The 26,479-nt window shown below is 36.5% G+C and overlaps 1 protein-coding gene across 3 annotated transcripts in view; it reads right to left on the bottom strand.

The window, feature by feature from the left end:
• The window catches only part of SLC44A5 (solute carrier family 44 member 5), a 419,099-nt gene that overhangs the window by 89,246 nt on the left and 303,374 nt on the right, over nucleotides 1-26,479 (bottom strand). For all 3 annotated transcript variants that reach the window (XM_066264971.1, XM_066264970.1, XM_066264972.1), the window contains one exon: nucleotides 3,612-3,685. In XM_066264971.1, coding sequence (XP_066121068.1) covers nucleotides 3,612-3,685 — 74 coding nt within the window. The remainder of the gene's footprint in view (nucleotides 1-3,611; nucleotides 3,686-26,479) is intronic.

Here is a 26,479-nt window from a genome sequence, read left to right as displayed (position 1 = left end):
TAAAGAAAAACGCCGATTTCTTATCTCCTCCAGGGGGATGATGGTGTGTACTCCAACCCCTTCCCTCTACTGTCTCGGCAAGACAGAGTGGCAGTGGCTCCCCTGTTCCACGTAAGGACAGAAGGAACTTCTATGTGGATTGTAACAGACGGGCTCTGAGATATGGAGAAGAGACTTACTCTATTATGCCATAAGGTCCCCTGTAAAAAGAGTCTAGATATAGTATAAGATCCTTATGGAGTTTCTGTATTCAATCAAATTATACTAATTAAAATTATGGGTTGCCATAGAAACAACAGAGTAAATTGCATTTAAAAGTAATTTATTGCCCTGGCCGGTTGGCTCAGCGGTAGAGCGTCGGCCTAGCGTGTGGAGGACCCGGGTTCGATTCCCGGCCAGGGCACACAGGAGAAGTGCCCATTTGCTTCTCCACCCCTCCGCCGCACTTTCCTCTCTGTCTTTCTCTTCCCCTCCCGCAGCCAAGGCTCCATTGGAGCAAAGATGGCCCGGGCGCTGGGGATGGCTCCTTGGCCTCTGCCTCAGGCGCTAGAGTGGCTCTGGTTGCAACATGGCGATGCCCAGGATGGGCAGAGCATCGCCCCCTGGTGGGCAGAGCGTCGCCCCTGGTGGGTGTGCCGGGTGGATCCCGGTCGGGTGCATGCGGGAGTCTGTCTGACTGTCTCTCCCTGTTTCCAGCTTCAGAAAAATGAAAATAAATAAATAAATAAATAAAAAAGTAATTTATTAAAATTCAGAACTACATGGTAGCAAATAAACTACTATCTAGTATTTGTTGCTGCTCAATATCACTTCATTTACTTATCACAATAGCCCTGTCTAGGAGATAATATTTTATATTTTATAAGAAAACTGAGGTTAAGAAACTAGCCCAAGCTTGACCAGGCAGTGGCACAGTAGAGAGAGCATTGACCTGAGTTGCTGAGGACCCAGGTTTGAAACCCTGAGGTGGCTGGCTTGAGTGTGAGCTCACCAACTTGAGTGCAGGGTCGCTGGCTTGAGCTCAAGATCACTGGCTTGAGCAAGGGGTCACTGGCTTGGCTGCAGCCCCTCAGTCAAGGCACATATGAGAAAGTAATCAATGAACAACTAATGTGACACACAAAAAATTAATGTCTCTCATTTCTCTCTCTTCCTGTCTGTCTGTTCCTCTCTATCCCTCTCCATTTCTCGCCAAAAAATAAAATAAAATAAAAATAATAAAAAAAACAACTAGCCCGGTTTACCAATCTAAGGAAACCCTACATCTACTTTTGACTTCAAATATTCTTTCTCTTATGCAACATATTTCAATTCTATGAAAAAAACATAAACACAAACAAAAAAATTATATAGACTAGAGGAATGTGTCCCAAAGTCAGAGAAGCTAAAATTTCATTAGTTTCATTAGTATAATAAAATTTATTTTATTATAATATTCAATTTATGAGTTTGTCTACAACTACACTGACATTTAGATACTAAAAGAAATACCAAAGGAATCTTCTAAAGGTCTTAGAGTACATTAGTTTTGTGATTTATACTCCTTTAGTCTTCTCTCCCTCCCTATCTTCCTGCCTTACTTTTTGAATTCTACAATTCTTAGTGGCCTTTGCATGGTATTACTGAGATGATGGTCTGGAAATTACTTTCAATTGTTCTCAAAGGATTTCTCTTATTGTAAGATAAATCTGAAAAACAGGGAGTATTTTCCATTGTTTCCTAGGTAGGCACAGCTTTCTTGCTGCTAAGACATTCTATTCTATTCACATTAAGTCCAGCCATGAGTTACTGGTACTAGAAACTATTATCTGACTTTCACGGCTCCCATCCTAATAATAATATATTTAAGTTTCTTAGGTCAACATCTAAAGGACAGGACTAGAGTCTCTGAGGGAAAATGTGATAAATCTACATGCAATTGTAAATCTTTTTTACAAAGAATATTTATACAAGTTCTTTTGTTTTCTTAAAATCCAAATAAAGAATCTCTGTATTTTTCCAATTTATTTTCACTTTCATAGAAAAATCTTTAACCTAACAATAAATTAATAAATAATAGGGTGTCTCTTTCTAGTAGGCAAAGATAATAGGACTTCTTACATGTCAATGCATTATCTGGTGAAATTCTTTTTTTTTTTTACTTTTGTTTTTTTATTCTCCTACATAAATGTTAGACTTATTTCATCAGATCATAAAATAGTCCTCTTTGAAAGAAGACTGAAATTACATTAAATATCTCTATCATTTCATTTAACATTTCAGACTCACCGTTTTATTATTGTTATAGTACAGTCATCCCTCCACATCTATGGGGGATTGCTTGCAGGACCCCTACATATACCAAAGCCCATGGATGCTCGTTTCCTGTGTATAAAATGGAGTAGTTGGGTATATACCCCCAAAACTCAGAAACATTGATACATAAAGACACATGCAGCCCCATGTTCATTGCAGCATTTGGACATGGAAACAACCAAAAAGCCCGTCAATAGATGACTGGATAAAGAAGATGTGGCACATATACACTATGGAATACTACTCAGCCATAAGAAATGATGACATCGGATCATTTACAGCAAAATGGTGGGATCTTGATAACATGATACGAAGTGAAATAAGTAAATCTGAAAAAACCAGGAACTGCATTATTCCATACGTAGGTGGGACATAAAAGTGCAACTAAGAGACATTGATAAGAGTGTGGTGGTTACGGGGGGAGGGAGGAAAGGGAGAGGAAAAGGGGGACAAAGAAAACTAGATAGAAGGTGACAGAGGACAATCTGACTTTGGGTGATGGATATGCAACATAATTGAATGACAAGATAACCTGGACTTGTTATCTTTGAATATATGTATCCTGATTTATTGATGTCGCCTCATTAAAAAAATAAAATTATTTTTTAAAAAATGGAGTAGTATTTGCATAGAACCTATGCATATTCTCTCATATTCTGGTAAAATTCTTAAGAATCGCTCTTTCTCTTTATTATTTTATTTTAAGCATTTATTTTTATTTTTTTAAAGACTTTATTGACTTTACAGAGACAGAGAGGGGCAAGAAGTATCAATTCATAGTTGCTCCACTTTAGTTGTTCATTGCTTGCTTGTTTTATGTGCTTTAACAAGGCAAACCCAAGGTTTCGCATCAGTGACCTCTGCATCCCAGGTCAATGCTCCATCTACTACTGCGCCATCACAGGTCAGGCTCCTTCTTCTTTTTAAATTTCTTTATAAAAAATGGTTATATAATACCTAAATTGATCTAAGCCTTAGTTCTTATTAGTGAATAGTAACATGAACATACTTAGCTGATTAATAGAATTTCAAAAGTAAAAATGATTTAAAAGAAATCATAAGTTTTTTCTTCCTTCTTTATAATTATCTTTATTTAATTAATTTGGGCTTTCCTTGGAATAAACTACTTTGTGTTTATTTTTCACTGTATCTGGTACCTGGTGAGTACTGGTGAGCCATATTCCCTCCAGAAAAGACAACAACAATAACAAGATGGCTTTATAAAGTACGGTAAGTGATTAATGTTAAACGTGTGACATTTACTTAATTATTTCACTAGCAAATGTTAAATATCTTCTATACCTGCATTTACTTACCTATAACTCCTAAAAGGATATAGCCAATAATGAACAGTATGAAGATTATGCAGCACAGAACATCTGTACAACCCCTAAAAACAAAAAACAAAAAATTAAAAGGGGTCAAAGATGAACTCTTGCTTACTGCACAAAATATAATGATATACCATTTTATATCTAATAATTCTAAAAGTTAGATTACATGTATTTATGCAATCAAAGACTACAGCAGCAATAAACGGGTCATAATTCCCTGACTAAAGAAGTTCCGCTGGAATTTTATTGTAGCATTTATTCTTTTATTCTTTCTTGGTTTTCATTTGTAAAATGTTTTTAGAAATGAGAGTATGCCAACATTGAGTAATAATTTTTTATTTGAAATTGTAATTTAAATTATTTGATTTTATGATTTTCTTCATGCCTCCCCAACACAATATATATATATATTTCCATTTCTCTTTTTCTCTATTTTCTTTTTACATACATATTTTAAGGGTATTATTTTAAATACAGGACTAACTATATAAACTTTCCTGAGAACTAGAGTTATAACTATTCTAATGACTCAAAAATATAATTTACCTAGTTATTCTGTAAGCTAGATACAATCAAATTGGATTTAGAGAAAATTTGGCTCATAGCTATTCAGTGATTTGCTAAGGATCACAAGTCAAGCCAGGATCCAGCAGGGATACTCAAGGTCTTCAACTAAAATAATTCCTATTCCCAGTATTATAGCTTGCTCAGCTTTTAAGTGGTCTGGAAGGTAAAAGCTATGTCTTGAAAGTGAAAAACAATGTAAACATTCTCTATTTGAAACAATAAAAAATTGATTAGTAAAGAAAAAAAATCAACCTATTTGACAGGATTAAAAATTGCACATAAGAATTTTCACAGCAAATTCTTGCTCTTCAGGGTAAATGGTTATGCTCTAATCATTTCTACAAGCAGGCTGAAGTTATGCAGTATTTTTTGTGGTGGTGGTAGTAATAATAATGAATAATAATTGTACAGTAACAGACACAGTAATTTCTTACACTAATAAAGCCCTGTTATACCTTTACTGCTTTCACTGTAAATTTTCTAAGAATATAGGTTGTTCGTAGTAGGTAAGGTAAATTGAATTACTTAAGGTCCGAGAGAGAGAGGCAGTTAACAGAGGCAGGCAAACATCTAGGTCTCCAATGCCACACTTTTTTATTTAGTAGTTATGTTGATATGATTACAATTTCTGTAAACATTCAACTGACCACATCTAATACTCCACACACATCCTTACTACCTCACAGTAGGAAACATACTTTTCATAGGGGAAGCTAATCATGCCCAATGCAGACACAAACTGTCATTTGTTTAAATCCAATTCAACCCAGGAATTTAAAAATTCATTCAGATTTTAAAATGTTAAGCCTGATAATAAAAAGAGAAGGAAACAGAGCTCTAGTGTTCTTTAATTAATAGCCGCTGATAGCAAAACTGCGTGGGGATGAGAAGAGCGAAGCTGCTGGTTCACGTTTGTTCTGACACTCCTCACCATCCAGTTCTCATTTAGTCGGAGCCGTGGTGAAATAGTGTGAGACCTAATAAGAAATGCCTGCAGGTGAGGAGCTAAGGGAGAGAAAAGTAGAACACTGGAGTGCTTTAATTAGAAGTCTTGAAGTTGTCAAAGCCCTTGTGTGTAATCACAACTACCAAGAGGAGAGAGAAAGGGATGAGATTGGAAGCAGCAGCCAAATTATATCCATATGTTTATATCTATGTATTTATAGTATATATAGTACATATTGTAAGGTATATTTATAATGACCTAATGTTACATAGTTGTATAATGTTATGTATGCATAAAGTTACGTATTAAGTGCAAGAGAGGTAAACATATATCCTGGGAAGATAAATGAAAGAAACTGCCAATTTCAAAAAACAGAGCACAAGGAAAGAAGGAGAGCTCCAAAGGATATTTTTAAACAGTAAAACCTGCATTCCCCAAGTACTGGCACTGATGAATGGGCATCAGTTGAAGTTATGGTTCCATATGGGGTTTTAGACTACAAATTCTGTTTCTTTTTGGTGCCAAGGACATAATGTAGTACTATGGACTACTCGGTGCTCATCCACCACTCCCTTGACCACACTCAGGGCTCTCTGCTCATGGACCCTTTAGATTCTTCCTTTGGAAAAACAATATGTGCCAATTTCTATGGGATTCCCAGGTATACCACTTCTGTCCTGGTGTAACCACCACCATGAACCCTTTTACTCTCAAAATTGCCCCAGTATGGCTCTCCACCCCATCTTCTAAAATCTCATTCTTCATATGGGAGGATTCCCTTCTTTTTTTAGGGCTAAGTAATATTCCATTGTATGTATACGACACACTTATAACCCATTCATTTGTCAGTGGACATTTAGGCTTGTTTCCATATCTTGGGTATTACAAATAATGCTTCAATGAATGTGGGAGTGCAGACATCTCAGATCTTGATTTCAATTACTTTGTATGCGACAACAGGAATAAGCCTGGAGGACATTATGCCAAGGGAAATCAGCCAATCATAGAAGGACAAATACTGCATGATTCCACTACTTGAGATACCTAAAATAGTCAAGTTCATAGAAAAAGAAAGTAGAATGGTAGATGCAAATGGCTGGGGAAGGAGCAAATGGGGAGCTATTGTTCAATGGTTATAAGTTTCAATTATGCAAGATGAGTAAGTTCTAGAATCTGCAATCTAACATTGTACCTATATTTAACAATACTGTGTTGCACACTTAAAATTTTAAGAGTGTAGGTCTCCAGTTGTGGTCTTACCACAATTAAAAAGAAAAAGGATACACATAAGTGAAAAATGTAATAATCTGCTCAATGTCATGTACTGTATAAATTAAAATTTTTGCTATGAATAAGCTTCATGTGGGTATCAAATAAGTTAATGTAAATATTAAAAAATGAAATTTAAAATTTTTTTAAATTTAAAATTTTATCCTTCAAATCAATTCAAATGACACCTTCTTCATAAAGTTTCCAACTAGAAGAGATCCCTCTCATCTCTGTAGACTTACAGAAATTTTGTTAGAACATATTTAAGGCAATTATCTTCCATTTATTATAATACGGTCCAGCAGATGGTAAACTATAGCCCCTGGGCCAAATCTGGCCTGTTACCTGGTTTTATATAACTTGAGAGCTAAAATGAATTTTACATGTTTAAATTGTTTAAAGAAACGAAAGAAGAACATTTTTTTGCCATATGAATTATACAAATTTCAAATTTTAGTATCCATAAATAAAAATTTTTGGAAAGTAGCCACATTCATTCATGTATATATTGTGTATGGCTACTTTTGGGCTACAACAGCTTTTAAGCAGTTGCAATACAAACCATCTGGCCCACTCTGCCTAAAATATTTACTACTTGGACGTTTATAGAAAAAATGTGCTGGCCTCTAACCTAGACCATATCATCTTCTACAGCAGCATTTAGCACAGAGCCTTACATGCTGTAGACATACTACAATCTATGTCCTATGAATGATTAGTAAGACACACCTCTGACTGATAGGCTAATGTATCATAAACAGACTCTGCTGAAACTCACACACACACACACACAAACATTAGGTTAAATTCAGAGGCAATAAGAGTTTTATCTATTAAGTGCACGTTTCAGTTCCACATTAGTTCTCATTCTCCAACAACTGTCATTCTGTTTCCTTTCCAGAAACAGCTTTTTACCTTCATTCAAAAACTGCTTCATTTACCAATTTTCTTTCTTTTTGGCAGATGAAATTCCAATGATATCAACTATCCTGAAAGGTCATTAATATTAAGCATTAGACCAAGAATGGAAATCCTAAAAGTCATTATTCTCTGACAGAACATCCATTCGTGCCTAATGAGTCAGTTTGGGAACTGTTCACTGCTAGTAATTTCATTCAAATGATTCCCTCTCCTTAGAAAGTTCTTGGTGTCACCTGGATACATCTGTCTACAATGGCTGCATTTATAATCCACAGACGCATTGATCCTCTGTGGTGGTTCTGCCAGCACCTGCACAATGCCATTTAGTCTTCTGTTCCCTCTCAGATTCTTAAGGCAAAATTCTGTTCCAGCAAATAGAATGAGTGCTTCACTTCCCAGAGGTTTTGTCAGAGGACAATGTACTTGGGGACCATCTTCCAATCTTCACCAAAATACACTTAGCAAACTACAGAGTGTGTTTTGAATGTGATAGACCATCTGAGTTGATGCTAATCAGTGAGGAGACTTAAAACATTTTGGGCTACTTGAGGGTAAAGTTCCATGTAAATTAAAAATACTGTAGTGCTATTCCTCCATTCTTCACTATTTTTTTTTTTTACAGAGACAGAGAGAGTCAGAGAGAGGGATAGATAGGGACAGACAGGAACAGAGAGAGATGAGAAGCATCAATCATCAGTTTTTCGTTGTGACACCTTAGTTCATTGACTGCCCTCTCACATGTGCCTTGACCATGGGGCTACAGCAGACCGAGTAAGACCTTGCTCAAGCCAGAGATGTTGAGTCCAAGCTGGTGAGCTTGGCTCAAACCAGAGAGACTGTGCTTAAGCTGGCGACCTCAGGGTCTCGAAATTGGGTCCTCCACATCCTAGTCCAATGCTCTATCCACTGTGCCACCACCTGATCAGGCCATTCTTCACTATTAATGGAGAATCTGCCGATTTTGTGAGAGGAGCATTCTCTAAAACCTTGTATTTGAAGGGGTCATTTGTATGCCTCCCTGTTATTTCCAGCTTCTCATCTCCTTCTCAGATACATTATCTAAAAGTTCTCTAGTGTTCTGTTACCACAGATTTAAATTATGCCATGTGCACTTTTGTGTCTGTGAGAGCTGAGGTGTTAGAAATAGGTAAGTTACACTGGCCATCTCTACAAGTTTAATGAGAGGTTAAAGATCATCTTGAAGAATTTCAGTATTACCGAAATCAGAACATAATAGAAAAGCACAAATGAGCTTTTAATTACATGACCTAGTATTTCCAGTGTTTAATCTTAGAGCAAGTTTTTCAACTCTCTTAAAAAAATTTGAAGAATGACTTCAAGGTTACATCTACCTTAGAAGATAATTCTGCATCCAATAATTGGAAAAAGAGTGTTACTTTTGCAGAATTATTAATTTTTAGCATATTCTAAACTGTTTCTGAGAAATAAAATATATCAAATAACTCTATACCACAATAGATTACAGAATATCGATAATGTTATTCAAATTGATTAGGTCATATGCAGTGATATTTGAGTATTGTACCCATTTTACTATGTTTTCCTGAATGACTGAATTTTTTTATTTTTTTTATTTTTTTGTATTTTTCTGAAGCTGGAAACGGGGAGAGACAGTCAGACAGACTCCCGCATGCGCCTGACCGGGATCCACCCAGCACGCCCACCAGGGGCGACGCTCTGCCCACCAGGGGCGATGCTCTGCCCCTCCGGGGCGTCGCTCTGCCGCAACCAGAGCCACTCTAGCGCTTGGGGCAGAGGCCAAGGAGCCATCCCCAGCGCCCGGGCCATCTTTGCTCCAATGGAGCCTTGGCTGCGAGAGGGGAAGAGAGAGACAGAGAGGAAGGGGGGGTGGTGGAGAAGCAAATGGGCGGTTCTCCTATGTGCCCTGGCCGGGAATCGAACCTGGGTCCCCCACGCGCCAGGCCGACGCTCTACCGCTGAGCCAACCGGCCAGGGCCTGAATAACTGGATTTTAAAAGCTTCTCTATCCTCTGTGGTTAATCTTTTCTTCTATCATATTTGCATTTGGGTTTCCATTTCCATGAGAAAGTAGTGGTTGTAATTTATATTTTCTATTTGTAAAAGAGAAAGAAAACCTCATTTTTTTTTTACATAAAAAAGTTTAAGTGATAACCATATAAATGTTTCTTTTGTTTGAAATGGGACTAGGTCAAACAAAATTGGTCTTCCTCTGTTACTCATCATCTTTTTAAAACTTGCATAATATTCAAGCACCCGTCAGTGGATGAAAACTACTCTGTGTATTGCTAGTAAAGTAAGAACTGAATTGTAGTTATTATCCAAATTACTCCTGACGTTGTGGACAACAGGAGATGCGCTAGGAGAGACAGCTTAGAACAGTGTTGGGACATCAGTCCAAAGTTATTAACTAAGTTTACAGGAAATGCATATCAATGTAGAATGCTCTTTGATCTTCTTAGAATAGAATTCTTTCTATATAGATACAAAGTAGGTGCTCAAAAGTATTTATTGAGAGAATGATATTCTAAAAATGTTCATTCCTGGGATCACTATTAAAGTTTAGCTGTTAAAATAAAAATACTCATGTCTCATACTAATCATATGATAAAGAGCTAATATCTTTAGTAGTCAAAGGCATGCATATTAAAATGAGAAAATCTTTTTTTTTTATAAATTTTTATTAATGTTAATGGGATGACATTAATAATTCAGGGTACATATATTCAAAGAAAACATGTCTAGGTTATCTTGTCATTAAATTATGTTGCATACCCCTCGCCCAGAGTCAGATTGTCCTCTGTCACCCTCTATCTAGTTTTCTCTGTGCCCCTCCCCCTCCCCCTAAATCTCTCCCTCCCTTCCTCCTGCGTCCTCCCTCCCCCCACCCCTGGTAACCACCACACTCTTGTCCATGTCTCTTAGTCTCGTTTTTATGTTCCACCAATGTATGGAATCATGTAGTTCTTGTTTTTTTCTGATTTACTTATAAAATGAGAAAATCTTAATAATAAAAAAACATTGCCTACTTATGATAGAAGAAGTAGAGAGCCACATTCCTGTGATTTCGTAATTTCTTTTCTAGTAATTTGCACCATGAAACTAGGGCATAGATGTAGCAAGAATTTATTTATAAAAATTTAAAACACTGTACCATCTATAACAAAACCATCTAAAAGATGCTTTAAACTACTTTTAGAATGATTATATGAAACCATGTTCATGATATAATGAGTGAAAAATAGGTTACTGAACATACTGTAGTACGATGATGCATTCATATATGTATGTAAATGTTTAATGAGATAAAAGAATATATAAATAATTAGTAATATTTATCTCTGGGTGGTATGATTTTGTATGATTATGTTTTTCTTCTTTTTACTTTCTTTGTTTTCCCAAAACTTCAGTGATGAACAGAAATTGCATTTATAATAGGAACAAAAAGCTAAGGCAGACTGCATTTAAGAACTACAAATAGATTGCTGAGTTATCTCACTATACTAATTTCTTTCTGAAACCCTCATAATATGTTAAAAATTTCTTCTAGAAATACTTATGTCAGACAAAACATCCTTAAAACAAAGGTTATAACAAAAGACAAAGAAAGATCCAACAATTTACCTGAGTATTTACCTAAAGAAACCCAAAACACTAATTCAGAAAAAGACTATGCACCCCTATGTTCACTGCAGCATTATTTAGAACAACTAAGATATGAAAGCAACCTAAATGTCCATCATAGCATCACAGATGAATAGATGAAAAAGTGCTACACACACACACACCCACACACACACATTGCTCAACTATAAAAAATAATAAAATCTTGCCTTCTACATCATGGATGGACCTATAGGTATTGTGCCATGTGAAATAAGTCAGACAGAGAAAGACAAATACCCCATGGTTTCACTTATATGTGGAATCTAAAAAACAAACAAACAAACTCATAGATACATAGAACATTTTGATGGTTGCTACATGGGAGGGCATTGGGGAATGAATGAAAAAGAAGAAAGAATTAAGATGTGTAAATTGCCAGTTATAAAACCAGTCACAGGGATATAAAGTACAGCATAGGGAATATAGTCAATATTATAGTAACTATTTATGGTGTCAGATGTGTACCATATTAATCAGTGTGATCATTTTGTAAATTATATACATATTTAATCATTATGATATACACCTAAAACCAAGATAATATTGTATGTCAACTGTAACTTAAAAAGAAAAAATTATTTTAAAAAATTGATCTTCTGCTCTTTGACTTTTTCCTTAATCATTATTGACTAAAATTAAAAACACATTTTTGTAGTCTTTAAATCAAACATTTCAAAAAGTGTGTCCAGGTGTAAGAATTGTTTTCTGATTAATCTTTCTTATTACTTATATATTTATTAGTGAAAGTAGAATCAAAAATATATTTCAATAAATGCTTTATTATAATATCTTACAAAGCACACATTCATTAACCAATAATAAATGTAATAATTTTATCAGCTTTATAGAATGAAGACCCTCAGTTCTTGTGTGAGCATTGCATAAAATAAAAATATAATTGGCCTTTAAACTTTTTTAATCTAGGTTTTAAGATTTAATGTTAGGTCTCTTTTATTTCCTTTATGTGTATTTAGAAAATTTGAGTAATAAAAACATCTCTGTTATTTTTAAAAATAATGTTTACTCAGTTGTGATCTTAGAACTTTGTTTCTGCTTAGAATGTGCATTATCTCTGTACTGATATTTATCAGGGTATCCTAGAGTCAGCTGAGGGATTTCAGACCATGGGAGAAAAATTTAGATTTGGAAGTCTGTTTAGCACCTCAATTATAAAATATTTTTATACTTATTATTTGTGTCCAAAAAATAAACAGTAAATTTAAAAGAATTTGGGGTAAGAACTGGAAATAGTTCCCTGAAGAAAGGGAACTGTGTATGTGGAGAAGAGTTGAGAGAAAACCCACTTTTCACTCTATATCCTCTTGTAACTCCTAAATTATATATATATATATTACCTAGACAAAAGTAATTCATTTATAAAACAAAAAAAATATTTGAGTATTGGTTTGGCATCTTTTAGAAACAGGAATAATTGAGAAATAATATCAACTATTAGCCATTAAAATATATGCAGTAGAGAAAAAAATAAACTTAATAGACATTAAACTACAGACTATACGGATATGAAGTCATTAGTGATACACCCCAAGTAAAATCCATTAAGATTATAAATCTGTATCTTGACTAAAAGATTGATGTTGGGCACTCATGATTTAAATTGCACATGTAGAAAACAAGGTTTCTCCCTCATAAACATTTTTTACTTATTTGTTTTGGCAATTATTTCAGTTTTCAAAGGAAAAAATACCATAAATGCAACATGATATATTTGGTTTATATAATATTGAGCATTAGACTGATATGCTATTGGCAAAATCTTTTTTTTTTCCTTTTTACTTAGAGGCAGGAGGCAGGGAGACAGACTTCTACATGCCCCCCCCTCCAACCTGGATCCACCCTGCAAGCCCCCTATAGGGTGATGCTCTGCCCATCTGGGGCTGCTGGTCTGTTGCTCAGCAACTGAGCTACTTAAGCACCTGAGGCAAGCCATGGAGCCATCCTTGGCGCCCAGGGCCACCTTGCTCCAATTGAGCCATGGCTGTAGGGGGGTGGGGGAAAGAGAGAGAGATAAGGGGGAAGAGTGGAGAAGCAGATGGTCACTTCTCCTATGTGCCCTGACCAGGAATTGAACCTGGGATATCCATGTGCCTGGCCAACACTCTACCACTGAGCCAACTAGCTGGACTGAGTTTTCAGTTTGGTGTTAAGTATAGAAAGCACGTGGACACTCTGCCCTCCAATGCAGGAGGTCAAAATGCACACAGACATTTTATAAGACTCTTATCATATTTTTATTATTAAATTCCTTGCATGGATTAAAGCTAACCATGATTAATACCAGATTTTAGGAGGCATAAAATTCTTTACTGGAAATGGAAGTGTTTGTTGGCTTTAGAAAGAAAATTAACAAAGATGGTATAAGAAGGTGGTGAGTTTTCATGACTTGTCCATACTAAAGAAGCAAAAATATTCAACACATCTATTTAAAAAGTGAGTAAAAGTGTTACCTGAACATTTGACATTAATAAATTGTAGACGTTTTCAAAATTGTATGAAAATGCTTTCTTTGTCCTCTCAAATTGTTCAGTGAAATGAGAAATAACAACTATTTGTATAGAGCCTGAAGTATTATATAAATTGCTCATTATTTTCTCTAAATATCTGCCAATACACTTTATTTTACAAGTTGTTTACACTCTAAAAAAGCATAACTAGTGAGAAGAGGGTCATTGTCATTACTTTTCAAAAGGGACTTAAGCTTTTTGAGTTTTTAAGATAAAACTAAGTGTTTTCTAAATGTTTACTGATGTGAAATTATTAAATATAGTCTCTGTATAATCATTTAAATTTTAACCTAATTGTGTCAGTAAAGAATGTGTTCAGTTGCAAATACCAGAAAACTTATACCAGACTCAGTGGCTTGAATTCCAAGGAATTTATTTGTTCCATATGACAAGCAGCCCTTCAGTCAGCAGTCCTGAGTTGGTATGGTGTGTCAATGATGCCATTAGAGACCTGATTCACTTCATCCTTCTGTACCCCCCACCTTCATCCTTAGCTTGTAGATATTTATTTTCATGTTTTTACCACATGGCACAAGTTGACTGTTGCATCCAAAGGACCTAATTTTCTTAATACAGTGTTGTATTTTTATTTAGAAAAGAAGGTCCTTCCTGGCAGACTTCTCCTTTAGCTCATTGGCCAGAACTAACTCATGGTCACCCCACTGGAAGGTGATTAGGAAAACTGAATGTGTGGCTTTGGAACTTCTATAGTAGAGCAGGCAAGAGAGAAGATGGTAGCCTGGCCAGGTGGTGGTGCAGTGGATAGGATCATCAAACTGGGACGCAGAGGACCCAGGTTCGAAACCCTGAGGTCGCTGGCTTGAGCATGGGATCATAGACATGGTTGTTGGCTTAAGCCCAAAGGTGATTGTCTTGAGCATGGGATCATAGACATGGTTGTTGGCTTAAGCCCAAAGGTCATTGGCTTGAAGCCCAAGGTCTCTGGCTTGAACCCAAGGTTGCTGGCTTGAGCAAGGGGTCACTTGCTCTGCTGCAGCCCCCCAGTCAAGGGACATATGAGAAAGCAATCAATTAATAACTATGGATACTAAGGAGCCGCAATAAAGAATTGATGCTTCTCATCTCTCTCCCTTCCTATCTGTCCCTATATGTCCCTATCTCTAACTCTCTCTGTGTCTCTGTCACACACACACACACAAAAGAGAAGATGGCTTGTAATGGAAGTTCAGTGGGGCAAATTACAGAATACACCACAGCTATTAGTGAGATTTATTTAAACAATCATGAAAAGTAGAAAGATTTTCCTATTTTAATACATTCCAGTCAATTCAAATGGATTATATCAAAGAATTATTGTTTTTATCTACAACTATTGTTATTACATATTAAACATTATATAAGTTTAAAATAAGAAAACTGAATATTATATTTTCTCACACAATTCAAGGCAAACTGAGATTCATTTCCCAGAGAAACATTCCAAAGCTAATATCAATAACAATAAAGTAGAAAGTTTCAGATCTTATAGCTGAATAATTTTATATTTCATATTCAATCAACTAAATAATTCTTGACATTTTTGTTCAGTGGAATGGAGTTTGAAATTTAAATCCAGCCTTTGTAAATATATACAATTGCAGTTGTCCTAAGCTGAATATTGAAATGCACATCTTTTCTTTTTAAGTGAAAGGAGGGGAGATAGAGAGACAGACTTCTGCATGAGCCCTGAACGGGATCCACCCAGCAACCTTTATCTGGGGTCCATAATCAACTGAGCTATTTTAAGCACCCAAGGCTGATGCACTCAGACCAACTGAGCTTTCCTTGGCACTCAGGGCCAATGTTCAAACCAATCGGGCCACTAACTGTGAGAGGGAAAGAGAGGGGGTGAGGGAGAAGAGATACAGATGGTTGCTCATATGTTCCTTGACCAGGGATCAAACCCAGGATGTCCACATGGCAGGCCAACACTCTATCTATTGAGCCTCACAGCCAGGGTCCAAAAAATTTTAAGTTAATATAAATCTTTTAAAAAATTATTAGACATAAAAAGTATCACAATCTATGCCAGTAAGTTTCTTTCATTTCAACATAAGGTGCTCAGAATTGCATATTAATAGTAAGTCTAGGAGGTATTAGGTAATCTTTTTTTTTTTAATAATTTTATTTTTTTAATGGGGTGACATCAATAAATCAGGATACATATATTCAAAGATAACAAGTCCAGGTTATCTTGTCGTTCAATTATGTTGCATACCCACCACCCAAAGTCAGATTGTCCTCTGTCACCTTCTATCTTGTTTTCTTTGTGCCCCTCCCCACCCCCTTTCCCTCTCCCATTCCCCCCTCCCCCCCATAACCACCACACTCTTATCAATGTCTCTTAGTTTCACTATTATGTCCCACCTACGTATGGAATAATACAGTTCCTGTTTTTTTCTGATTTACTTATTTCGCTTCGTATCATGTTATCAAGATCCCACCATTTTGCTGTAAATGTTCCGATGTCATCATTTCTTATGGCTGAGTAGTATTCCATAGTGTATATGTGCCACATCTTCTTTATCCAGTCATCTATTGATGGGCTTTTTGGTTGTTTCCATGTCCTGGCCACTGTGAACAATGCTGCAATAAACATGGGGCTGCATGTGTCTTTACATATCAATGTTTCTGAGTTTTTGGGGTATATACCCAGTAGAGGAATTGCTGGGTCATAAGGTAGTTCTATTTTCAGTTTTTTGAGGAACCACCATACTTTCTTCCATAATGGTTGTACTACTTTACATTCCCACCAACAGTGGATGAGGGTTCCTTTTTCTCCACAGCCTCTCCAACATTTGCTATTACCTGTCTTGCTAATAACAGCTAATCGAACAGGTGTGAGGTGGTATCTCATTGCCGTTTTGATTTGCATTTCTCTAATAGCTAAAGAAGATGAGCATCTTTTCATATATCTGTTGGCCATTTGTATTTCTTCCTGGGAGAAGTGTCTATTCATATCCTCTTCCCATTTTTTTATTGAATTGTTTGTTTGTTGTTGAGTTTTATGAGTTCTTTGTATATTTTGGATATTAGGCCCTTATCTGAGCTGTTGTTTGAAAATATCATTTCCCATTTAGTTGGCTTTCTGTTTATTTTGTTATCAGTTTCTCTTGCTGAGCAAAAACTTCTTAGTCTGATGTAGTCCCATTCATTAATTTTTGCATTCACTTCTCTTGCCTGTGGAGTCAAATTCATAAAATGCTCTTTAAAACCCAGGTCCATGAGTTGAGTACCTATGCCTTCTTCTATGTACTTAATTGTCTCAGGTCTTATGTTTAGATCTTTGATCCATTTTGAGTTAATTTTTGTACAGGGGGAGAGACTGTAGTCCAGTTTCATTCTTTTGCACGTGGCTTTCCAGTTTTCCCAGCACCATTTATTGAAGAGGCTTTCTTTTCTCCATTGTGTGTTGTTGGCCCCTTTATCAAAAATTATTTGTCTATATATATGTGGTTTTATTTCTGGACTTTCTATTCTGTTCCATTGGTCTGAGTGTCTATTTTTCTGCCAATACCATGCTGTTTTGATTGTCATGGCCCTATAATAGAGTTTGAAGTCAGGTATTGTAATGCCCCCAGCTTCATTCTTTTTCTTTAGGATTGCTTTGGCTATTCGGGGTTTTTTATAGTTCCATATAAATCTGATGATTTTTTGCTCTATTTCTTTAAAAAACGTCATTGGAAGTTTGATGGGAATTGCATTAAATTTGTATATTGCTTTAGGTAATATAGCCATCTTGATTATATTTATTCTTCCTAGCCAAGAACAAGGTATATTCTTCCATCTCATTATATCTTTTTCGATTTCCCTTAACAATGGTTTATAGTTTTCATTATATAAGTCCTTTACATTCTTTGTTATGTTTATTCCTAAGTATTTTATTTTTTTTGTTGCAATCGTGAAGGGGATTATTCTTTTGAGTTTATTCTCAAATGTTTCATTGTTGGCATATAGAAAGGCTATTGACTTCTGTATGTTAATTTTGTATCCTGCGACCTTACTGTATTGGCTTATTGTTTCTAGTAGTCTTTTTGTGGATTCTTTGGGGTTTTCGATGTATAGGATCATATCATCTGCAAAAAGTGATACCTTTACTTCTTCTTTTCCGATATGGATGCCTTTTATTTCTTTGTCTTGTCTGATTGCTCTGGCTAGAACCTCTAGTACCACATTAAATAAGAGTGGAGAGAGTGGACAACCCTGTCGTGTTCCTGATTTAAGGGGGAAAGCCTTCAGTTTAGTGCCATTTAATATGATGTTAGCTGATGGTTTATCATATATGGCCTTTATCATGTTGAGATATTTTCCTTCTATACTCATTTTGTTGAGAGTCTTAAACATAAAATTGTGTTGTATTTTATCGAAAGCCTTTTCTGCGTCTATTGATAAGATCATGTGGTTTTTGTTCTTTGTTTTGTTGATATGGTGTATTACGTTAACCGTTTTACGTATGTTGAACCATCCTTGAGATTCTGGGATGAATCCCACTTGAACATGATGTATTATTTTTTTAATATGTTGTTGTATTCGATTTGCTAGTATTTTGTTTAGTATTTTAGCATCTGTATTCATTAGAGATATTGGTCTGTAGTTTTCTTTTTTTGTGCCATCCTTGCCTGGTTTTGGTATGAGGGTTATGTTGGCCTCATAAAATGTGTTTGGAAGTATTGCTTCTTCTTCAATTTTTTGGAAGACTTTGAGTAGAATAGGAACCAAGTCTTCTTTGAATGTTTGATAAAATTCGCTGGTATAGCCGTCAGGGCCTGGACTTTTATTTTTTGGGAGGTTTTTAATGGTTTTTTCTATTTCTTCTCTACTGATAGGTCTGTTTAGGCTTTCTGCTTCTTCTTGACTCAGTCTAGGAAGGTTGTATTTTTCTAGGAATTTATCCATTTCTTCTAGGTTGTTGAATTTAGTGGCATAAAGTTTTTCATAGTATTCTACAATAATTCTTTGTATATCTACGGTGTCCATGGTGATTTCTCCTCTTTCATTTTGGATTTTGTTTATATGAGTTCTTTCTCTTTTTTCCTTGGTAAGTCTTGCCAAGGGTTTGTCAATTTTGTTGATCTTTTCAAAGAACCAGCTCCTTGTTCTATTAATTTTTTCTATAGTTTTTCTGTTCTCTAATTTATTTATTTCTGCTCTGATTTTTATTATCTCCTTTCTTCGGCTGGTTTTGGGTTGTCTTTGTTCTTCTTTTTCTAATTCCTTAAGGTGTAAAGTTAAGTGGTTCACTTGGGCTCTCTCTTGTTTGTTCATATATGCCTGAAGTGATATGAACTTCCCTCTTATCACTGCTTTTGCTGCATCCCATAGATTCTGATATGTCATATTGTCATTTTCATTAGTCTGTATATATCTTTTGATCTCTGCACTTATTTCTTCTTTGACCCATTCATTTTTTAAAAGTATGTTGTTTAGTTTCCACATTTTTGTGGGATTTTTTTCCTCTTTTTTGCAGTTGAATTCTAGTTTCAAGGCTTTATGATCAGAAAATATGCTTGGTACAACTTCAATTTTTCTGAATTTGCTGATGTTGTTTTTGTGGCCCAACATATGGTCAATTCTTGAGAATGATCCATGTACAGTGGAGAAAAATGTATACTCAGTCACTTTGGGATGAAATGTCCTGTAGATGTCTATCATATCCAGGTGCTCTAGTGTTTTGTTGAAGGCCACTATGTCTTTGTTGATTCTCTGTTTGGATGACCGATCTAGAGCTGTCAGCGGTGTATTGAGGTCTCCAAGTATGATTGTGTTTTTGTCAGTTTTTGTTTTAAGATCAATAAGTAGCTGTCTTATATATTTTGGTGCTCCTTGATTTGGTGCATATATATTAAGAATTGTTATGTCTTCTTGATTCAGTGTCCCCTTAGCCATTATGAAATGGCCATTTTTTGTCTCTGAGTACTTTTCCTGTCTTGTAGTCAGCATTATCCGATATGAATACATATCGTACACCTGCTTTTTTTTGGATATTATTTGCTTGGAGTATTGTTTTCCAGCCTTTCACTTTGAATTTGTTTTTATCCTTGTTACTTAGATGAGTTTCCTGTAGGCAGCATATAGTTGGATTTTCTTTTTTAATCCATTCTGCTACTCTGTGCCTTTTTATTAGTGAGTTTAATCCATTTACATTTAGTGTAATTATTGATACTTGTGAGTTCCCTATTGCCATTTTATATCTTGCTTTCTGTTAGTTTTGTGTCTTGTTTGATCCTTCTCTTTCGTTTTTCTATCTTTTGTTTTTATTTGGTTGTATTCCATACATCTTTCCTCTGTTGCTATCTCTTTTATCTCATGTGCTTCTGTGGTGGTTTTTTCAATGGTGGTTACCTTTGAGTAATGAAAAGGGTCCCTATCCTGTTCATTGTAGCGAACTATTTTGTGAGTACTTTTGCACTCCATCGTCCTTTGCTACTGTTAATCTCCATCTTCTCCCCCTCTTTCTTTTTGTTGTTGTCACAGTTTAAATTTTGTTTTATTGTGTTCTTCTTGGAGCTTTTACTTGTGGCTCTGTTTTTTTTTTGTTCTTTGTATCTGATTGGAGAACCCCCTTTAGTAATTCCTGGAGTGGGGGTTTTCTGATGATAAATTCCCTCATCTTTTCTGTATCTGTGAATGTTTTTATTTCTCCTTCATATTTGAAGGATAGCTTTGATGGGTATAGTATTCGTGGCTGAAAGTTCCTCTCTTTCAGGACTTTAAATATTGGGGTCCACTCTCTTCTAGCTTGTAGAGTTTCTGCTGAGAAATCTGATGATAATCTAATGGGCCTTCCTTTATATGTTGTATTCTTCTTTTCCCTGGCTGCCTTGAGAATTTTTTCTTTGCTGTTGGTTTGTGTCAATTTCATTATGATATGCCTTGGAGTAGGTTTGTTGGGGTTAAGAAAACTCGGAGTTCTGTTTGCTTCATGAATTTGAGGCTTTAGTTCTTTCCACAGGCTTGGGAAGTTCTCATCTATTATTTGTTTGAGTATGTTCTCCATTCCATTTTCTCTCTCTTCTCCCTCTGATATACCTATTATTCTTATGTTATTCTTTCTGATGGAGTCAGATAATTCTTGTAGGGCTATCTCATTTTTTTTAATTTTTGAGTCTCTTTCTTCTTCTCTCTGTTGTGCCTCAAGTTGCTTGTCTTCTATTTCACTAATCCTCTCTTCTATCTGACCTGTTCTATTAGCTAAGCTTGTTACTTCATTTTTCAGCTCGTGAATTGAGTTTTTCATCTGCGTTTGATTTGTTTTTATAGTTTCCATTTCCTTGGACATATATTCTTTGTGTTCATTGAGTTGTTTTCTGAGCTCCCTAAATTGCCTTTCTGTGTTTTCTTGTATATCTCGGAGGATTTTTAGGATTTCTATCTTGAATTCTCTGTCATTTAGCTCCAAGGTTTTCAATATATTAAATTTTTTCTCCATAGATTTTCCCTCATCTAGCTGTGTTACCTCTCTTTCTTTTGTATCCATGATATTCGATTTTCTCTTCCTTAATGGCATCTGAGGGTGGTTTTGTTGATAGTATTAATGAGATTTAATAAAGAATAAAAAGTTAAAAAATTTAAAAAATAATAAAAAAATAAAAAATTGAAAAGAGTTGTTTTTTTTAAAAAAAATTAATAATGAAATAAAGAAAAATAAAATAAAATAAAAATTTTAAAAAAAGGAAATTATTCCCCTCCTCCTTTTTTCCTCTCCTCTCCTCTCCCCTCTTTCTTGAGAAAATCTTGTGGTGGACTGTGAGTTATAACAAACAATGCCTGTGATGGAGGGCCTGAATTGGGGAAAAGTAATAAAGGGGCAAAAAAGAGAGAAAGAAAAAAAAAAAAAAAAAAAAAGGAAAAAAAAAAAAAAAGAGCGTATGGACCCACAAAAAGCAAATAAGGAAAAAATTTGGGTCAAGAATAAAATGATTTGCTTTTAGGTGTTGGTTTTCTAAGAGTTATGATGAGAGGAATAAGAGGAAAATGGAAAAATGGGGGGACAAATTAAAAACTTACTATTGTATTTAGTGGAACAAGAACTAGATAATATGGAGAGCCAGGGATGGGAGCACTGCTAGTGAGTTAAAAAGGTGAAGTAAAAACCCCCCCAAAATGCCACAAACATAAGTTTGAGTCCCAGATAAGATAATTTGTTATTGAGGTTTGAATGAGAGGAGATGTAAAGGAGAAAGGAAGAAACTAATATAGAGGGAGAAAAGAAAGAGAGAGAGAGAAAAAAAGAGGGAACCACTAAAAGAAGAAAAAACAAAGGAGAGAGAGAGAGAGTTAAGGGTTTTGGAGTGCAACCCTCATAGAGAGAAAGGAAGAGAAGAGAAAAGATAATGGGAGATGTAACACTTATGGGTAGTGTAGTTCAAGGAGAGGAGAGAGTAAGACTGGCAGAGAGTTAATTGGCCAAATTGGAGGAGGAAAAAAAGTATCAAGAATGAAGATAACAGAAACAAACGAACAAATATAATAAAATGGGATAGGTTATAAAGTCTGCAGATTATTCTTGATTTTGAGAGGTTATCTTCTTGCTTTTTCTTTTCTCTTCCTCTTCCTGGTCGGTGACTCTGTACCCCGGGTTCTGCCCCTTTGGCACGCTCAGGTAGAGGTTTGCAGTTGATAAGTCTCTATGGCAATGTCATGTATTGTGCTTTAGTCTCGTTGGCAGTCGAGGCTCATTAGCATTTATAGGCTCCGACAGTGATTGAGTCCGTGTTCCTGGAGCCTTTCTCCTAGTCTTTCCTTCCTCAATTAGTAGCCTGATAATCCAGCTATGGGGTTGCTGCTGCCTCTGCCTCGATAGTAAGAGGCTCAAAGAGCTGGCAACTCCCCACTCTATTTCCACTCAGCACAGGGCTCTGGGTAAGGCTCAGTCAGTCAGAGCTGCTAGCATAATCAGGCGGGCTTTCCGCCCACTCAAAGACCTCTGGCTCTGCCACTCTGACTGGTAACACAGGCGGGCGCCCACTTCCGGGGCGCTTGGAGGAAACTCTCATTCACTATCTGCGCGTGCAGACCAGGATATCCGGCCAGCAGTCTCATGCTCTGAGTGAAACCCCCAACCGCAGGGAAAAGTTGCAGCTTTGGAGTTGAGTCTCGCTCCGTCCCTGTGCGCGGCTTTTGCAAGGTGCTGGGGCGGCCCGAGATTCCACTTTGGCCCACACAAAGGCCCCTGACTCTGCCCCTCTGTGCGATAACACGGGCGCGCACTGCCGAGGCACTCGGAGGAATCTCTCATTCACTATCTGCGCGCGCAGACCAGGATATGAGGTCAGCCGCGTTTCCCTCTGAGTGAAACCCCCAGCAGCACGGAAAATTTCCACCGTTGGAATTAGTTCTCACTCCCTCCTGTGCGTGGCTTTCCCAGGGTGCTGGGGCTGCCCAGAGACTCTGCCCTCGGCCCACAGAAAGGCCTCTGACCCTGCCTCTCCGTGGGGCAACACGGGTACCCACTTCCGCGGCTTAGGAAGAAATCTCTCTTCCACTAACTGTGCGCACGCCGACCAGGAGACCGGGTAAAATGGCCGCTCCGCTTGTCTTTCTTTGTTTGGGTTTGGCGCGAGTGTTAGCTTGTATTGCCCGGGTTGCCACAGGATCAGTTTTTCCTCGGCTTGGATCTTCGTGCCACAGCCTGGTTCAGCCGTTTGTGCCGCGGCCTGGATCTATTCACCCCCTTTGCCCGCCTCAGTTTCTATATTCACAGTTACCAGAGAAAGCCGCCCTGTTTAGGTTAGTGAGGAAGGCAGAGCTTTTTTTACTCCCTATTTCCTTCGGGGTTTGGTTATATATTTAGCCAATTTTTCACTCGACCATACCTTTGTGTGTATTGCGAAGCATCTGGAGGCTCCAAGTATAGGTTTTTCTGTTTCTGGTTGAAGATCTTGTTGAGTTTTGGGGGAGATTTATCAGTATTGCTTTCTACCCCACCATTACTCTGATGTCATCTCGGTATTAGGTAATCTTATACTTAATTTCACCTAAGAATGGCTCCAGTTGCTTTTAATAACCAAGCACTACAATGCATTATATATAATGAGTCTCAGTTCCTACCATTATGCTCTTTCTTGCCATGCTGAGATGACAAAGTTATGAAGAACCCCTATTTTCCAAAGCTTGCTCAAGTGTAAGTTTCTCTTCATAAGGATTTCACAAAACCTCTTTAGCATTTTTTTCAGTGGTTAAGTGTCTACTATATGCTATTGTGGTAAAGTGTATGTGTGTGTGTGTGTGTGTGTGTGTGTGTGTGTGTGTCAAAGAAAGAGATGGGGCATGGGGAGAGGATGGTGATGAAGGTAAACCAATTCAAGACTGTTAAGGGGAAAGCGGTCTAACTAAAGCAGAAAAGAATATAATACTAACTCTCAAATACTCTAATTTCATAATTTAAAAAAGAGGAATGCACCTAAAAGGTTAACAATAAAAAAAATTGAAAATGCATAGGTAAAAATAAGTTCTATAGGTCAGAAGGATTTAGATAGTTAGAAAAAATAGTGTAAGTTAGAGTATGTGAGACACTTGAATTATAAAAGGTTAAAGTTTTGAATTACAGAGAAGATTGGTAGAGAAGAGGCAAAAGGAAATATAAGAACAAAGGTACAAAAAAAACATAGCTGATAGGAAAGAGAAGAAGGGAGATTGGCTAAAATTCTTATTGGGTAGAAATGATAAAACAGACAAGATTATTATCATGGAATCGAAAAAATCAATTTATTTATCTACATAATATTTACTTCGTACTCATTCTGTACTAAGTACTGTGGTACATTCTATAAATACATGCTGAACCAGACAGACAATATGCCTACTCTCATGGAGCTTACAATTTAGTGTGACAACAGAAAATAAATGAGTAAAAATCAACAAATTCAATGATGACAGATTATGTGATAGCTGCTTGAAAGAAACCAGATAAACTATGAAAGAGAATAATAAGAATAAGGTAGATAGTGAAAGAGATGGAGAGTACCCTACTGTTTTGATTCAAATTCATAATATTAAAATAGAGCTAGCAATTCCACTTCTGAGTGAATATCTAAAGAAAATAAAACAAGAACTTGAAGAGATATCTATCCCATGTTCTTTGCAGCATTATTCACAACAGCCAAAATATGAAAACAATCTAAGTGTCTTCAATGAATAAGTGGAAAAAGATGTGTGTGTGTGTGTGTGTGTGTGAATATCATTCAGCCATCAGATAAAAGAAAATCTTGTCATTTGAGATAATATGATTAGACTTGAGGACATTTTGCTAAGAAAAATAAGTCAACTAGAAAAAGACAAATACTATATGATATCATTTACATGTGGAATATAAAAACCCAAATTTGTGGAAACTGAATAGAATGGGGGTTACCAGGAGCTGGCTGGGGGGGATGGAGAGATGTTAGCCAAGGAGTACAAACTTTCAGTTAGAAGGTAAATAAGTCCTGGAGCTCTAATAGCCAACAATACTGCATCATATAGTTCAAAGTTGCTAAGAGACTAGATTGTAAATGTTCTCACCACCAAGGGTAATTTTGTGATTAGCTAACACTACAATGATAATCATTTTGCAATTTTTGTGTTCCAAATTAACATGCTTACATTAAACATATATAATGTATTCTAATAAAGCTGGGGAAAGAAAAATATGAAGAGGTAGAGAAGGTTGTGTTTCAGGCAAAACCCCTCTGCCCTAATAAATGCAAAGGTTCTGAGTGCACATGAGACCATGGTTGTCTTGGGGGGACTGATCAGTAGTCAGTGTGAACAAAACAAAGCAGTACAAGGGAGCTGGGTACCAAGGAATGACTGAGTACTCCTTAGATTGGGCTTATCCATCAGAAGAATTCACAGTGACAGCATGTTATACTTTAAAGGAAGGATTGGACAGTTCATGAGTCACATTGACATATATTATCATCTCATTTGAATTATTACAAAACCTCTGTAAAGTCGATACAAAAGCTATTGCTAACACATCATTTTACAAATTAGGTAATTCCTGACTACAATTTCAGCTCATTTGCTACTGAAGGTTCTTGAATAAAGGATTAGTATATCAAAAACAGCATTTTAGTTAGATTTATTTGGCCCTAGGATGGAGAACAAATTGGGGTGAAATGCGTGGTGAGTGTGGAAGGATGAGATAAGGGAATGAGGGCTGCCCCAGAATGGTGGCGAGACAGAAGAGAACGCAGCCAGGGCCAGTCTGCTCAGCACCATTGCTGGCCTGCCATGTGTGTCTGTTTCCCCAGATTGCCAGGATATTTTGAAAACAAATGTCACAGCATGGCGAGAGTTTACCACCCCACTAAGATAACTCATGGGCTAGAATGAATGTGAATGAATTTCTCTTTAATGGTTTTAAACACAGAGGAAAAAAGAGACACTCACATATCATCTGAGCACAAAATCTTATATTTATCTCTCCCACAGTCTTCAAAGCACTCTGTTCTACTTTTTTATTACATCCCTTATAAAAATATATTTTCTGTGAACTTTTGAAGATCAAAGATCCTTTTTTTCAGTTTTCTGCTATGAGTGTGGTTAGCTAACATCTTTCTTCACTGTAATGGACAGGAAGGGTTGCTCCCTTGTTGGATTTAGTCCTCAAGGGGAACATCAACAGAGAGCTGGCCCTGAATCCTCCCGGATGCAGGCTTTCCATTATTGACAATATGTGAACTTACTGAACTGTGTTGTTTCCAGGTCCTGTCGGCTGCATCCGAGGGCAAAGCCAAGGTAAGGGACACAAAGGGGAAGAGAAAAGTGACAAAGGAAGGCAAGACAAAATCAAGAGGGAAATAAGCTGGAAAAAAGATTTAAAGAAGAAAAAACTGAGAGGAAGAAGTAGGGCTTCTAAAGAAAATCACGAGTATTATGGTAAAGCTTGAGAAGGCAAAAGGCAAAAGAGAAGAAATCAGAGAAACAAGATCGAGAAAAATGCCAAGAAAGATCTGTTTATGGTTAGTGGG

The sequence above is a fragment of the Saccopteryx bilineata genome, chromosome 3 (genome assembly GCF_036850765.1).
Source record: "Saccopteryx bilineata isolate mSacBil1 chromosome 3, mSacBil1_pri_phased_curated, whole genome shotgun sequence".
NCBI classification, from domain to species: Eukaryota; Metazoa; Chordata; class Mammalia; order Chiroptera; family Emballonuridae; genus Saccopteryx; species Saccopteryx bilineata.
The sequence above is the reverse complement of the archived record's forward strand: the minus strand, read 5'-3'. Positions and strand labels throughout refer to the sequence as shown.